The following is a 14,089-nucleotide window of genomic DNA, read 5'->3' on the forward strand; positions in this document are numbered from 1 at the left end:
CGGCGGGTCCGTCGCCATGGCAACTCGTTGGTTCGCTGAAATAACAAAAAAACAACAAGAACCGAAAAGGGGCGTGAAGCCTTCAGACGGGACGCTTTGAGCTGCTCAGAGTTCAAAGGTCAAACCGTGGTGTCATCCAGAAACACTGATTGTTGATAATGTCACACCTGCTGACCGGCAGGCTGACCTTTGACCTCCAGCTGTGTGTGTGTGTGTGTGTGGAGGGGCGCAGAGCGCTCAGGAAGCCAGTTGGCGACGGAAGAGGCGTGAACGCCAACGGGCTGCGCCGTCGCCATAGGAACAGTGTCTGTGGCGCCGCAGCCCAAGGGGAGACGGACGCCGGGAGGTCAGAGGTCAGGGGACGGCGCCGGGGGAGAGGCAGGTGGAGCACCAGCTCTGAACGGAACCCGACCGGGACCGGGGCGGGTCCGGGCCAGAACCCGCCCCGGTCCCGGACTAGCTTATGGCTGTGTAGCTTAAAGATCCAGCTGGAGGAACGGATGATCTGATTGGACGAGGAGGAACCTTCTGTGCAAACGGCTTTGGACCGCAGACGCCGCGTCCCGCCCGCAGGTGGAGCTCCGAACTGGGGTGAGGGACGACGAAGTTCTTTGGTTGGAGACGTTCCCGAGTCGAGCTTCTTCGGCCGCACCTCGTTCGAGAACCAGAACCGGGGCTCTCCGGAGGGACCCCGACCACGGGACGGAACCGCCAAGCGGCCGATCGTCACGTCCCGGGTGAGCGCCGAGCTCCGGGGGGCGGAGCCTAACGCCGAGGCGGGTCAGGAGACGGTTTGGCCGGATCATCTCCTGCTTGGAGGATCATCTCGGACCCGCCGCGGGTTCCTGGAGGCTCCGCGCGTCCAGAAGGCGCCGCCTGTCTCCTCAGGTAGTCGCTGGTTCCTGGTGTTCCTCCTGGGTGAAGGATGAAGTGATGACCCCGCCCACAAGCTGGCCCCGCCTCCCCGGCGTCATGTGATTGTCCAGCGTAGCATTGAGCGGGTTATAAAGGGGGAGGGGCTTCAGTTCTGACCCGAGTTCCGAGCTCAGATCCGGGGCGTCGGTTGGATTCCCGCTGAGCTCCAGTCCGTGTGTGTGTGTGTGTGTGTGTGTGTGCGTGTGTGTGTGCGTGTGCGTGTGTGTGTGTGGTCAGACCTTGGTGATCTGACTGTGCTGGTCCTCCTCGAAAGGCTCGTTCTCGGGGTCGGAGTCCGTGGTGTCCGAGTAGCGGTAGTGGTCGGGCTCGTTGTCGCTGACGTCCGGCGTCACCGAGGCCGCCGTGCTGCTGGCGTCGCAGTTGGCGCCCTCTTCCACCGTCTTGGTGAAGAACAGCTTCACCTGCGGCGAGACCACATGAGTACGTGGGAAGGAGCCGCCCTGGCGGACCTCCTGCTGCAGGACCTACCTTGAAGTTGGGGGAGAAGTTGCGGTTGGCCTTGTCTTTGTTGGCCTTGTCCAGGTCGTTCTTGGTCAGCGTGAGAACCAGGAAGTCGCCGCCGTCCCCCGCCGGCGTGGCGGCCGGCTGCTGCTGCTGCGTCCTCTCGGCGGGTTCCCGCGGCGTCCCGGCGCTCCCGTTCTCCAGCTTGTCCAGAATCTCCTCCGGCCCGGGGATGAAGAAGGTGTTCACCCAGAAGTGGAACATCTTGTCCTGAGGAGGAGGTCAGCGTCAGAGCCGGAGCTCCGGCGGGAGGCGCTCGCCGACGGCGGCCGTCCTCGCACCGTTCCCGGCGAGGCCCGGGTGCTTCTCCCTTACCTTCTTCAACATCTTGTTCTGCTTGTGGAAGAACTCCACCTTGATGTCGCCGCAGACAGGAAGCGGCTGCGGGAACTCGAAGAGCATCAGCTTGTCCTCCCGCCGGGTGTGTGTGGGGTTGGAGGTGTGGATCTTCACCTTCAGCTGGTAGACCACAAACTGGGGATCTGCAGCACGGAGAGCACAGAAGCTTCAGACGGAGGCGGAGGAAAAGCCCGGTAAGGATGGAGAGACACCAGGAGGAAGCCCGGGTCTTCTCCTCGCACGAGGAGCCGCTCACTGCAGTTTCCTCCCGTGAACATGGGGATGGTCTCGAAGAGCATCTTGTGGAACAGCAGGGCCACGGGCTTGTACTGCAGCTGGTTCCTCAGCAGGTGGCTGTAGTAGATGACGTACCGCCGCTGGCTGGGGATGGTCACACCCTGCACACACATACACACACACACACACACACACAGTAAGCTCCGCAGGTGTCTCCAGCAGGGGTTCTGCTCATCCGGACCCACCTTCTTGTCGCGGGTGCGGACCTCCCCGTAGAAGTCCAGGGCCTTCTGGGCCTCCTGGAACTTGCCCCGGTGCAGCAGGTAGGCGCAGATCATGACCCCGGTACGACCTTTGCCCGCCTTGCAGTGGATGGCGGCCACGTGCTGCTCGTCCTCGCTCAGCCACTGGTCCAGGTCCTCGCAGAAGGGCTTGATCAGCTCCAGCTGGGGGGGGTTGTGGTCCTCGAAGGGATACTCGGCCACTGGGGGGGGGGGTGCAGGGGGGGTTTATCGCCGCTTCCGATCGACCTTTGACCCCGTCGGGTCGGCTCGATCTAAACGGCGACGCCGTCTTACCTTGACAGTTGAACTTGGAGGTGTCGTAATGGCGCTCGGCACACCTGTGGGCGGAGACTGAGGTCAAGGGGGGGCTCGTTTGCTAATTGAAGGGGTGTGTGCGTGTTGCCGTGGCGACGGGATGAGGAGGTACTCACAGGTTGTAGATCTTGTAGTGACTCTTGTGCTTGGCGTCTAAAAACCTGGAGACGGGAGGAGGTCAGTCTGTGCACAGAGCCCCCCCGACCCCCGCAGGTCGGCCATCTTACCTGACGACGTCGTCGATGTTGTTCCTGTACACCCCCTCCAGACGCTCGGCGGGGAAACCCATGGCGATGATGTTTGGATAAATATCTGATCGGCCCGTCAAGGATCAATACTCGAACCATCCGCTTAAAATCCAATCGACCGCGACACCGAAGGACCGACCGACGTGTCTGCGCCGCCGACCTTTCTATCCACCCGTTATTATGCGGCCGTGACCACCGCCATCGGACTTCAATCGAGACCTTAGAAAGACCCATTCGTTCATCGCTTGTGCTCGCCGCCGCCGGGGGCGGGGCTTAATCTGGACACGGGTTGTCAATCATCCAGCCTTCACCGGACAGAGAACGTGAGGGGAACCCGGGAAGCTGACGGGACAGAACCAGACAGGTGATCCCAATGTGGCCTCTTCAGACGGATCAATAATCAGCCAGCGGTCGATTGGCTCCTCGTCCTCTCATGCCGATCGATACCTCCTCACTCGGCAGCGGGTATCGATCCCCAGCCATCAATTATTACCCTCATATTATTGGTATTTCTGCTCCTCGCCTTTGTCCTCCCTCTCCTCGCCCTTGCTATCCCAGCACAAACATGATGTCATCACACACACACACACACACACACACACACACACACACACACACACACAGGTCTACTGTCTGGTCAAGACGGATTTTCAAATGTTTTTATGAAATTTTTAAAGACTGGCTGTAATTTGATTCAAATGAAAATGGTCTGTCCATTGCGTTTCACACACACCGAGTGAGTGTGTGTGTGTGTGTGTGTGTGTGAGAGTGTGTGTGTACACCTCGGGAGCTCGCCCAGACCGGAAGTATGCGCTGCGGGTGTTTCCGGTCCCCCCAGGTGTTCGCAGGTGTCAGCCTTCTGACGCAACGTCACGGATGCCGTTAGCTTAGCCTGTTAGCCCCGCCGGAAGTCGGCTCCGGCACCGGGGGCAGGGGGCGAGCAGCCGGTACCGGGGGTCTGGGAGCCGGCTGCGACGCTCCGACCTCCCCGGACCCCGGGGAAGAGACCCGTCCGTGGCCGCTGCAACACGTCCACCGACCGGTCCGGCCGCGCCGCAGTTCCGTCCCGCCGAGCCGGAGCGAGGCGCCGGCGCTAAACGCGAAGCCTCTGAACGGGGTTCGGTATGGGAGCGCGTCGGCTAGCCGCCGGCCCCGGGGAGGGAGCGCAGCGCGGAGGATACAGGTGAGGTCCAGGTCGAAGCCGTCCTCCTGGTACCGCCTCTTGTTCCTACTCACCATCTCCTTGATCAGCGCCGCCATGGTCCCTGTCGCCGAGTACCGGGAGAGTCCGTGTCCGCCGGCCGCGGCTGGCCGGGGAGAGGCGCTAGCTGAGCGGCTAGCGGGGCGCTAGCTAGCCCGCGGACCCGCGACTTCCAGAAGGTCGCTTTTTGTATCCGCGCTGAGCCGAAAGGGTCCTCCGGAGGGACGGAGGGGGCGAAAGGCCGTGCGAGGACAAATGTCCGGCTACCGTCCCCGGTTCCCTGCCCTGCCAGCTCCGGGGGGACGCGCTGCCTCGCCGGCCTGCTAGTTGCCAGGCAGCCCGGCCGTCGGTGCCGATTTCTGGGTCAGAACAAGGGGGCGTCGGGGCCTCCTCCCTGCTCCCTCCGCGGGCCCGGGCTTCCAGGTCCCCCGCCTGGACGCAAAACCATCCGCGTCGGGATCCGGCTGAAATTTCCGGCTGGCTGAAGAAGGACGGATCCGGTCGGACGGTTCCCGGACGCGGCGGCGGGCGGCCGAGGCGCCGTGATTGAGCGCAGATCGGCGGAGAGAAAAGCTCTCCGCGGCGTCTTTGAAGAGCACAGCCGAGCAGGACGCCGTCAAGCTGGCGGGCGGCACGCCTGCACAGCACTTCCGCTTTACTTCACCACACAAAACCCCGAATAATGCCACCGGGTTGGAGGTGGAAACATCGGAGAAACCTCCGAGGAGATCCAGGGAAGGAGCCGCCGGACTGCAGAAACCTCCGAGGAGATCCAGGGAACGAACCAGCGGAGGAGCCGCCCCGGCTCGCCGTTTCACGCACTGGCACAGAGGGTGAAGTTCTCCACAAACCCGCAGAAACACAGTAGATGCATGACGTAATGTAGAAATCAGTTACCGCTGACGGCCATGAATGATGCGTTTGAATTTCATCGCATCATACTAATTTCCCCGCATCATCAACGAAGGTATTTCGTACATCGGGTATTTCCCTTTTTGTTTCCGCTTCATCTTAGCGTCAGACGTTCATAATGTCCACAATTCTCGGGAGGAATCCGATAAACGCTGCAGCTCCTGTTCTGTGCTTTTATTGTGTAGTTTCCTCCGTTTCCGGTGCAGAGTGCACGCCGTCTAGCTTGACGAAGCTACTCGTTTAGCGGCTAACTGGACTTCACACAGTAAACGCATCATGACAGCCCTCTTGGTTGCCAGATCAGACTGCCGCCATCCCCCTTTCCGGGCCCCGACCCGTCCGCCCCGCGCTGACAGCGGCGGGCGGAAGCCAGCCCAACCTGGCAACCCGGCAGGGTCTCCTGCCGTTACGTAATAACCCGCCGCGGCCGCCGCCTCTCCTTCACATCTGCACACTTTCGCCGGGGTTTTGACGCGCTTTCCCTCCGCCGTCCAGCCGCCCGGCGCCGTGCACGGCCCGCTCACGGTTACAACTTGTGCACGGAGTAGCACTGACGTAATGTAATAAAGAATTCACCTGATCGGCAGGGTCGCAGCGACACCTGGCGGCGGGTTCGGACGCCCCGGCCTCCGGGTGCGTCCACGGCCTGCAGGTGTCCAGGAGGACGTTCAGCTGGAGGTCAGAAGGTGATCCAGAATCCCAGCGGAGCCGTCCTCCCCCTGGTGTCAAACCCGCAACCTTCCTCCGCCACCTTATCCTCAGAAAACATCTGCAGAGTTTTTAGAATAGGCGCTGAAAACGTCCTGCTGTGGGAAACTCTTTCTGTCCTTTCTGTGGAGGTTATCAGTGATCAAGGTCATGGATGATTATTGGCAAAATCTTCTTGGTTTTCTTCCCCTGAGGACTTTTCATCTCCCCTCCTCAGTTGCTCCAAACTGAAGAAAACATCTTACATATTGTAGTTTTCACAAACATACAGTGATAATCACCATCAGTCTTCTAATATTTGATTTATTCCAGCACGGTGCTTCAGAAATGAGCTCATCCTCCACATCTAAGACGAAAAAAGCCGCTGGCCGATTACAGGAGGAGGAAATCGCACATTCGGCCTCTTCCTAGCATTGAGAGTGGACAGGCTCTGGGACTTCAGGTACCCAGACGCTCATATCAAGGAGCATCTGACCAGGATGATGAACACCACGCCCAGCACGCCGCTGGTATCTCCCCCTGGTTCACTGGCAGCACGGCAGCAGCAAGGAAGGCACCGGCCTAAAACATATTAGTCGTCCTGTGTTGTTGCTGGAGGCCATCAATAACGTGCACAGCCTCAGGAGAGCCCACAGATCATCGGAGGTCTTCCCACCCTGGTCAACCCCTGCTTCTACTGTGGCCCTCAGGGAGGTGTTTAGGACTGGCAGAGCAAAAGTATCAGATTGAAAACATTTTGGGTTTTCTTTTCCCCAGAGGTGTCGTTGCATTGCACAACTCTGAGCAACAACCTGAGTGACTCCACTGCACACACACACACACACACATACTGTAGCGATTTAGTCGGGGAAAACACCCTGTTGACGGTAAAACTGTTTAATAAGCACTAGCTGTTGTTGGCCACAGCCACGCCACACAAAACCTGCATTACAACTAACTGCTCCTGCTCCAGGTTAGAAAAATAAAACAGAATTCCTCGCACCCCAAACCACAAGCCCCAAATTCCCAGCAACCCCAAAATCACACAGAAACAACAAGCATCAACATAAACCCCAAGATCGTGACTCGCTACAAAACAAAGTGGGTTCTTCCTTTCTCTTCTTCTATTTCTTTCTTTTATGCATTGTCTTACAGTTTTACCTTGCTGCTCTTCGATGTTGGTCGAGGCCGCGGTGGATCGGAGCGCCGCCGCGTCCCAACCGGAGCGGGGAAGCAGCCGCCCGGCCTCCCGGCCGCCGGACCGCCCGCCGCCCCGCGGCCAGCCGGTAGGCGGCGGTCAAGAGGCGGGCAGGCTGTGCGAGGAGGGCCCGAACAAGACGAACCGACGGAAGAAGAGCCCCGGCGAGGACGGGATCGGACGTGCCAGCAGGTGAGCGCGTCCCGCCCGCGTACCGAGTCCAGCGGGACAAACCGACCGGTGGTTCCGTGTGACCCCGCGCTCCTCCCCGGGGCTCCGCGGCCCGCCGGGGGCACCGGGGTGAACCTCAGCCGCCCGCGGAGCCGGGAAGGTCAAGCTAATGCTAACCTTAGCCCCCCTCCTCCTCCCGTACTTTCGGTTCGTCCTCCGGGGACCCGGGGGTCCACACCGGACGGACCGTCTCTCCGGACGCACACATTCAGAACGGATCCCCGCGGCCGGAGGGGGAACCGGTCCGGTCCGGTTCTCCCGGCGGACCGGAGGGTTCTGTCGGTGCCGGGTCCGTGACGTCATAGCCGGAAGTCGTAGGTCTCTTGGAAGATGGCGAACCCAGGGGGTCTGCAAGGACCGGGACCGGATGGTGCCACCCCGGGTTGTCCCCGCGGAGCCCCCGGCTTGTTGTGAAACGTGGTCTCCTCAGATGTTTGATTGTGCTTCCAGGTCCTGCCCTCTGTTTGGAGCTCGCCGTGGAGACCATGGTTCTGCGGGAGGTCCCGGCTGACAGCGTGGCCCGGCCCCTGGGCCGCAACGAGGTCATCGGCCTGCTCTTCAGGCTCACCATCTTCGGCGCCGTCACCTACTTCACCATCAAGTGGATGGTGGACGCCATCGACCCCACCAGGAAGCAGAAGGTGGAAGCTCAGAAGCAGGTGAGGCGCCCGGCGCCGCCACCCGCGGCGGGTCAGGGGACTGACGGCGTGTCTCCTTCCTCAGGCGGAGAAGCTGATGCGTCAGATCGGCGTGAAGGACGTGAAGCTCTCAGAGTATGAGATGAGCATCGCAGCTCACCTGGTGGACCCGCTCACCATGCAGGTACACACACACACACACACACACACACACACACACACACACACACACACCAGGCGGGATCCAGTCAGCGGCACCATGTGAGAGTCAAACTCATTGACTTCCTTCAAAAATAACCTCAAGACCCACCTCTTCCAAACCACCTACAACACCTACAGCTCTTCCCATTAACAATGTTTATGTTCTATGTTTTTCTGTCGTCAACCTGTAAAGCGTCTTTGTGTACCGTGAAAAGCGCTATACAAATCGTATGTATTATTATTATTATTATTATGTGACCTGCAGATCACCTGGCGGGACGTGGCCGGGCTGGACGAGGTGATCACGGAGCTCCAGGAGACCGTCATCCTGCCCGTCCAGAAGAGACACCTGTTCCAGGGCTCGCGGCTCCTGCAGCCGCCCAAAGGTCAGCCGGTCACATGACCGCGGGGGAGGGGGGCGAGCGCGTCCAGACCGTAACTGTCCCGTTGTCATGGTAACAGGAGTGCTGCTGTACGGGCCGCCGGGCTGCGGCAAAACCCTGATCGCCAAGGCGACGGCCAAGGAGGCGGGGTTTCGCTTCATCAACCTGCAGCCCAGCACTTTGACGGACAAGTGGTACGGAGAATCCCAGAAGCTGGCCGCCGCCGTCTTCTCTTTGGCCGTCAAACTGCAGCCCTCAATCATCTTCATCGATGAGATCGGTGAGAGGTCACACACACACACACACACACACACACACACACACACACAGCGATGGCGTTGTGTTAAGGTGTCTGTGTGTGCAGACTCGTTCCTACGGAGCCGCTCCAGCTCCGACCACGAGGCCACCGCCATGATGAAGGCCCAGTTCATGAGTCTGTGGGACGGACTGGACACCGACCTCCACTGTCAGGTGACCGCCGCCGTCCTCAGGCTCCGCCCCCTCGGTCCGCCGACAGTGTTTAACCAGCCTCTGATTGGTCAGGTGATCATCATGGGCGCCACCAACCGCCCTCAAGACCTGGACTCTGCCATCCTGAGGAGGATGCCCACCAGGTTCCACATCAACCAGCCCGTACGTGCGCAGAAACACACACACACACACACAACTGCGCTACAGCAGGTAAAGGAATGCCACATGGTCACTTGTGTGTGTGTGTGTGTGTCTTCTAGAGTCGGAGGCAGAGGGAGCAGATCCTGAAACTGATCCTGGAGAACGAGAGCGTAAGTTCTCCTCACACACACTCACAGGCAGTGTTCAATCTGGCTCCAGATGGATGACCGAAGCTCTCCATCTGGGTCTGCAGGTGGACATGTCTGTGGACCTGGTGGATGTTGCCAAGGAGACGGAGGGCTTCTCCGGGAGTGACCTCCGAGAGATGTGTCGGGACGCCGCCCTGCTGTGTGTGAGAGACTTCGTGCACAGTCAGAGCGACAGGTGAGTGTCTTCTCCACGACAATGATGGACCTTGACAGAAGGTCCAGTCCTCTGCTGCTCCGAGGAGCACCGGCACGCCGCCAAACACAGGAAGTACAGTCGCTGTCAGCGCTTTCAAAATATGAGCTCAGAACAAGAAGTTCTGGGTCGGTGTCTAAACCCACAAGAAGGAGCTCATGCTAATCTTCAGAACACACCGGAACATCATCAGCATACATAGTCTCCTCTGCCCCTGTTGCCATGGCAACATTGCTTCGAATAGGTGGTGAGCGTGCCCCATCAAATAATGTGTGTGTGTGTGTGTGTGTGTGTGTGTGTGTGTGTGTGTGTGTGTGTGTGTGTGTGTGTGTGTAAGCCTGTCAGAGGACTTCATCCGTCCGATCCACCAGGCTGACCTTCAGAAGGCCATCGATAAGATGAAGAAGTCAAAGACAGCGGGGGGGCACGGCGTCCTGCTGCACGCCGCTCTGGACTGAGGGCGCCGCTCATGTCCTGCTCCGCCTCCGTCACATGGCGACAGCCAATGATGGAGAAGCACCGCGACGGGACTCCATCCTCCTCCTCCTCCTCCTCCTGTAACAGACCGTTATGGTAAACTCAGTTCGAGACGCTCACTGGACTTCCTGCTGCCATCTTGGATGATGACTGTGATGTCATCAGAGGCAGCTGTGAAAACTACAAACATGGCCGACATGTTTGGCAGTCATAATCTTTTTTTTTTCCCCCAGTGAGATCCGCCTTTCCTCCAGATTGCTATGTTGCTAATGCTATTTGTTTACAATGCTAACGCTAACCGGCGGTGTCGTCTGCTGTGTAAAGCTGAGCTTTTCTTCAGCCTCCATTTTTTCCGCCGTATCGCCCCTCCGCGCTCAGCTGTGGCGCCCCCTGCTGGCCGGAGGAGAAGTGAGTGCAGCGTCTCGTCTTCTGGGACTCGGTGTTTAAAGGTTCTGTCAGAAAACTGGAAGCTCTTCATTGTTGTTTTTTTTTTTTTTTTTTGTCTGACACTCACCTGGTGTCAGATGGAGAAACTCCACGTTACCATGGAAACCACCTCCACAGCCCGCTAGAAGAACCTTGATACCAGGGTTCTTCACGGGGGTCGGAACGGTTCCCTCCGACCGCTAAGCTCTGGTCCTGATCTGGTGGAAGACCAGGCGCTCCATGATCTCCCGCCTGGGTTCAACCACGTCTCCATCTTCAGTCCTAAACCAGCAGCGATTGACAGCTGGCTGTCCCTTAAGCCCCGCCTCCTGCCTCAGTGACCGCTGTGATTGGCTCCCTGAGGAGCAGGCTGAATGCTGAGGGGACCATCAGGTGTTGGTTTTCAGAAGAAGAAACAAGGAGTTTGTTTGATTTCACTGAAAAATGTTTATTAAAGGTTGATTTGAGGAACCCCTTGGCTTCCAGCATCACTTCAAACAACCCGAGAGCAGCTGTGGGTGTTTTCTAGAAGCCCCCCTGTGGACAGAGCTAAAGCTAGCATTAGCCAGCGGCCACGGCACCAGCACACGGGCAAAATCCAAGCACCACATCATCCCACGGCATTATTCAAGCGATCCAGAAGGTCCGCCTCAGTCTGTTTCCCACAGGCTCTCCAGCGGTGAGAACCTGGCTGGTGGCACGGGAAGAGCAGGATCCAAACTACAAACACGGCGTCGGCGCCGGGCACACAGAACCGGCTGTCTGAACGGGCTCTCCTCACGTGTTGGAACGTCTCGGTGAGCCGAGTGATTCAGATGTTTCTTGTAAGCAGCAGGAGGTCCTGGATCCCTGGACCCACAACCTGGAGGACTGGACCGGGAGTCCAAGCAGATCACGAGACCACGTCGCAACCACTCCGAGCACACCGGCTGACGCTCGCTCGGCCGCCGTTCGGTACCCGCGAAGGTTCCGGGCCACGGGAGATCAGGCAGGAGGTGGAGGCCGCGGAGGTCAAAGGTCACAGCTCCGTGTTGGGGCCGCGGCCGCCCCCCCGCCCCTCGCACTCCCTTTGGAAGTCGCAGCCGTCCAGCAGGTGGCGGTACGTGGCCCGGACGTCCCGGTACAGCGGCGCGTCCTCCTCCAGGCCCGGGAACCGAACCGGCGCCTCGTTGAGGAGCATCTGGAGGCGCGGCCCGCGCGGGCAGTCGTGCAGCACCAGCAGGAGGTTGGCGGCGTACGGGACGATGGCGCCGCTGCGGAAACGACGACCTGCCACGCACAGAAGGTAGGGCTTAAAGACGTCGCGCTCTGATTGGTCAGGGGACCCGCGATGGGCGGGGCTTTATACCGTGCTGTGACTGGTAGTTGCTGGCGGTGGGCGGAGTCTGATCCTTGTACAGGCCCAGCAGGGACAGCAGGGGGAGGAGCGTCTCGGCGTGTCCCACCAAGATGGAGGCCGGCTCCGGCGCCGCCTCGCTTGACCTGCACACGCACACACACACGCACACACACACACACACGAAAGTCTGGTCGTTTGTCCTTGGCTGCTGGAGGCTCGAATACAAAAGCTGTGATTGTGTGACGGCGGCAGGAAGTGATGTCACGCACCTGCGGGGACGCCCCGCCTTGTCCAGAGTCCTGAAGACGTGGTGAAAGAGCGGGCAGCTGGACAGGCCGCTGATCCGGTGACCGTGGAAACGCTTCCAGAACTGCTTCAGGTCCGACTTGTACTCCAGAACCTGCGGCGAGAGAGGGAGGAGGCCGATCAGAGCTCGGCGAGGCGGCGTGCGGCGTACGGCGCGCCTCACCTTGGCGTCCTCCTCGGTGAACAGGAAGCACCACGGCGAGTGGATGGATTTGATGGCGAGCTCGTAGGAGCACAGGAAGAAGGCGGCCTCCACCAGGTCTGAGGGGGACAGAGGTCGCGGAGGTCAGTTGCCACGGAGACAGGGGGGCGAGGAGCGGCCGTGAGCGTTTCCACGGCGACGGCCGGCGTCTCACCCGGCGTCAGGCGCTGGACCGGGAGGCCGAGCCGCTCGGCGACCCTCCTCCGCACCGCCTCCATCTCCTCGCCGTGCTTGAACGCCTCCACCTCCAGCAGCGCCGTGCGGTTGTTCTCCACGCCCTCCACGTAACCACGGCAACGCTCAAAGAAGCGAAGCAGCAGGTCGTCCACCTCGTGGCTGTACGGCACGTCTGGACACACACACGGACCCGCCGGTCGCCACGGGAACTCCGAGTACTCAAGAGTACTCAAGAGTACTGGCGGTATTTGCCCCGCCCCTACCGTCAGGCCCCGCCCCTACCGTCAGGCCCCGCCCCCCGGAGCCCGTCCTGGAAGGCCTCCACGCTGTCCACGCAGCGGTGCTTGGAGCTGCTGAGGAAGCGGATCCTCCCGCGGCGCAGGTTCTCCCGGGACAGCAGCCCCGGCAGCAGCAGCGCCAGGCGGGCCGCCAGGTGGCGCAGGTCGGCCCGCCCCTTCGACACCAGCTGACCTGGACACACACACACACACACACACACACACACACACACACACACACCGTCCAGAACATTCCGGTCAGCTGAGCGCGCCCGTCCCCTCCGCCCGGTGCCGGTTCTCACCGTCCATGTCCTCGGTGTACCACATCTCCCAGCGGTCCCGGAAGTGTCCCCGGGCGGCCTCCCTGCGGACCAGCTCGCTGAGCTTCTGGATCCGCCGGATGTTCTTGACGGTCGGGTACCGGCTGCCGTGCCGGACCACGGCGGTCAGGTGGACCGGGGAGCAGCGCTCGGTTCCCGGGGGCCGCAGCACCGACGCGTTCACGGACAGCGCGTCCCGCAGCAGGTGCGGGTTCACCTCCTCGTAGCGGCTCTTGGTCCCGAAGTAGGCGGCGATGTGCGGGACGTCCGGTCCCGCGGCGGCGATGTGCGGGACGTCCGGTCCCGCGGCGGCGCCGAGCCTGAAACAGGCGGCCGCCAGCAGCAGCAGCAGCAGCACCGGTACCGGTACCGGCGGCGGCTGCAGGGCGCTCGCCATGGCGCCGGAGCCTTTCCGCTCCGGCTCGGCTGACCTCTGACCCCCTTCCGGCCGCGGGACGACCCGCACCTTTCACGGAGTTCCGGGGCGCCGCCGGTCCCGCCGGACCGGACCGGACCGGACCGGACCGGAGCGCAGCGGGCCGAGGATCGATCCGGCCCGGACGATCGACGATCGATTATCGGATTCCGGCGAACCGGACGCTGCTGCGGAGCCGGGGGTGCGCGACGATGACGGATACACGCACGCACACCGCAACTTCCGCTTCCGGTTTGTAAAAACAAAAGTCATGCGCACGATTGTGTGTGTGTGCGCGCCAGAGAGAGTGAGATAGTGTGTGTGTGTGTGTGTTGTAGTGTGTTGTAGTGTGATTGCGCGACTGCGCCCGCGCATGTTTGTGTGAGTGTGTGTTTTGTAGTGTGATTTGATGACGTGTGTTTTATAGTGAGTTTTGAAGGTGTGCGTGTGTGTTTGTGTGTTGAAGTGTTTCAATGGTGTGTATGTGTGTGTGTTATCGTGTGTGTGTGTTGTAGTGTGATTGCGCGACTGCGCCCGCGCGTGTTTGTGTGGGTGTGCGTTTTGTATTGTGTTTTGATGACTTGTGTTTTGTAGTGAGTTTTGATGGTGTGTGTGTGTGTGTGCGTGTATGTTGTAGTGTGTTTTGATGACTTGTGTTTTGTAGTGAGTTTTGATGGTGTGTGTGTGTGTGTGTGTGTGTGTGTGTGTGTGTATGTTGTAGTGTGTTTTGATGACTTGGGTTTTGTAGTGAGTTTTGATGGTGTATATGTGTGTGTGTGTGTGTGTGTGTGTGTGCGTGTTTTGATGGTGTGTGTGCTGTAGTG

At 60.1% G+C, this 14,089-nt stretch overlaps 3 protein-coding genes across 3 annotated transcripts in view; 1 reads left to right on the forward strand and 2 right to left on the reverse strand.

The window, feature by feature from the left end:
- The window catches only part of ptenb (phosphatase and tensin homolog B), a 4,781-nt gene extending 111 nt beyond the window's left edge, over positions 1 to 4,670 (reverse strand). Inside the window, exons 1-9 of the mRNA XM_086139468.1 lie at positions 4,042 to 4,670; positions 2,840 to 2,924; positions 2,729 to 2,773; positions 2,592 to 2,635; positions 2,259 to 2,497; positions 2,033 to 2,174; positions 1,753 to 1,919; positions 1,405 to 1,647; positions 1 to 1,337 (exon numbers count right to left, since the gene is read on the reverse strand). The exon at positions 1 to 1,337 is cut by the window's left edge and continues 111 nt beyond it. Coding sequence (XP_085995594.1) covers positions 1,149 to 1,337; positions 1,405 to 1,647; positions 1,753 to 1,919; positions 2,033 to 2,174; positions 2,259 to 2,497; positions 2,592 to 2,635; positions 2,729 to 2,773; positions 2,840 to 2,924; positions 4,042 to 4,120 — 1,233 coding nt within the window. The 5' untranslated portion in view covers positions 4,121 to 4,670 and the 3' untranslated portion in view covers positions 1 to 1,148. The remainder of the gene's footprint in view (positions 1,338 to 1,404; positions 1,648 to 1,752; positions 1,920 to 2,032; positions 2,175 to 2,258; positions 2,498 to 2,591; positions 2,636 to 2,728; positions 2,774 to 2,839; positions 2,925 to 4,041) is intronic.
- Positions 4,671 to 6,918: 2,248 nt separating this feature from the next.
- atad1b (ATPase family AAA domain containing 1b) lies at positions 6,919 to 10,699 on the forward strand. The gene is made up of 10 exons (XM_086139469.1): positions 6,919 to 7,050; positions 7,540 to 7,748; positions 7,813 to 7,911; positions 8,194 to 8,314; positions 8,391 to 8,591; positions 8,676 to 8,782; positions 8,855 to 8,944; positions 9,043 to 9,093; positions 9,177 to 9,307; positions 9,663 to 10,699. Exons 2-10 carry the CDS (start codon positions 7,575 to 7,577, stop codon positions 9,781 to 9,783), a joined length of 1,095 nt encoding a protein of 364 aa, XP_085995595.1. The 5' UTR covers positions 6,919 to 7,050; positions 7,540 to 7,574; the 3' UTR covers positions 9,784 to 10,699.
- Positions 10,652 to 13,503, reverse strand: minpp1b (multiple inositol-polyphosphate phosphatase 1b). Its single transcript, XM_086139467.1, has 7 exons — positions 12,833 to 13,503; positions 12,535 to 12,723; positions 12,230 to 12,424; positions 12,037 to 12,134; positions 11,837 to 11,967; positions 11,577 to 11,710; positions 10,652 to 11,497 (listed from the first exon to the last, which is right to left on the reverse strand). Exons 1-7 carry the CDS (start codon positions 13,245 to 13,247, stop codon positions 11,247 to 11,249), a joined length of 1,413 nt encoding a protein of 470 aa, XP_085995593.1. The 5' UTR covers positions 13,248 to 13,503; the 3' UTR covers positions 10,652 to 11,246.
- Positions 13,504 to 14,089: the final 586 nt, after the last annotated feature.

The sequence above is a fragment of the Fistularia commersonii genome, chromosome 32 (genome assembly GCF_037954325.1).
Source record: "Fistularia commersonii isolate RoL2024-O1a breed Wild chromosome 32, RoL_Fcom_v1.0, whole genome shotgun sequence".
Taxonomy (NCBI): domain Eukaryota; kingdom Metazoa; phylum Chordata; class Actinopteri; order Syngnathiformes; family Fistulariidae; genus Fistularia; species Fistularia commersonii.

What these genes read in the sequence shown, in the direction of transcription:
- atad1b (XM_086139469.1), top strand. Translation starts at nt 7,575, where the DNA reads ATGGTTCTGCGGGAGGTCCCGGCTGACAGCGTGGCCCGGCCCCTGGGC. An exon ending in CATCTTCATCGATGAGATCG is followed by an intron (nt 8,592 to 8,675) that starts GTGAGAGGTCAC and finishes CTGTGTGTGCAG; the next exon opens with ACTCGTTCCTACGGAGCCGC. An exon ending in TGATCCTGGAGAACGAGAGC is followed by an intron (nt 9,094 to 9,176) that starts GTAAGTTCTCCT and finishes CTGGGTCTGCAG; the next exon opens with GTGGACATGTCTGTGGACCT.
- minpp1b (XM_086139467.1), bottom strand. Translation starts at nt 13,247, where the DNA reads ATGGCGAGCGCCCTGCAGCCGCCGCCGGTACCGGTACCGGTGCTGCTG. An exon ending in CCGGGGGGCGGGGCCTGACG is followed by an intron (nt 12,425 to 12,534) that starts GTAGGGGCGGGG and finishes GTGTGTGTCCAG; the next exon opens with ACGTGCCGTACAGCCACGAG. An exon ending in TCACCGAGGAGGACGCCAAG is followed by an intron (nt 11,968 to 12,036) that starts GTGAGGCGCGCC and finishes CTCTCGCCGCAG; the next exon opens with GTTCTGGAGTACAAGTCGGA.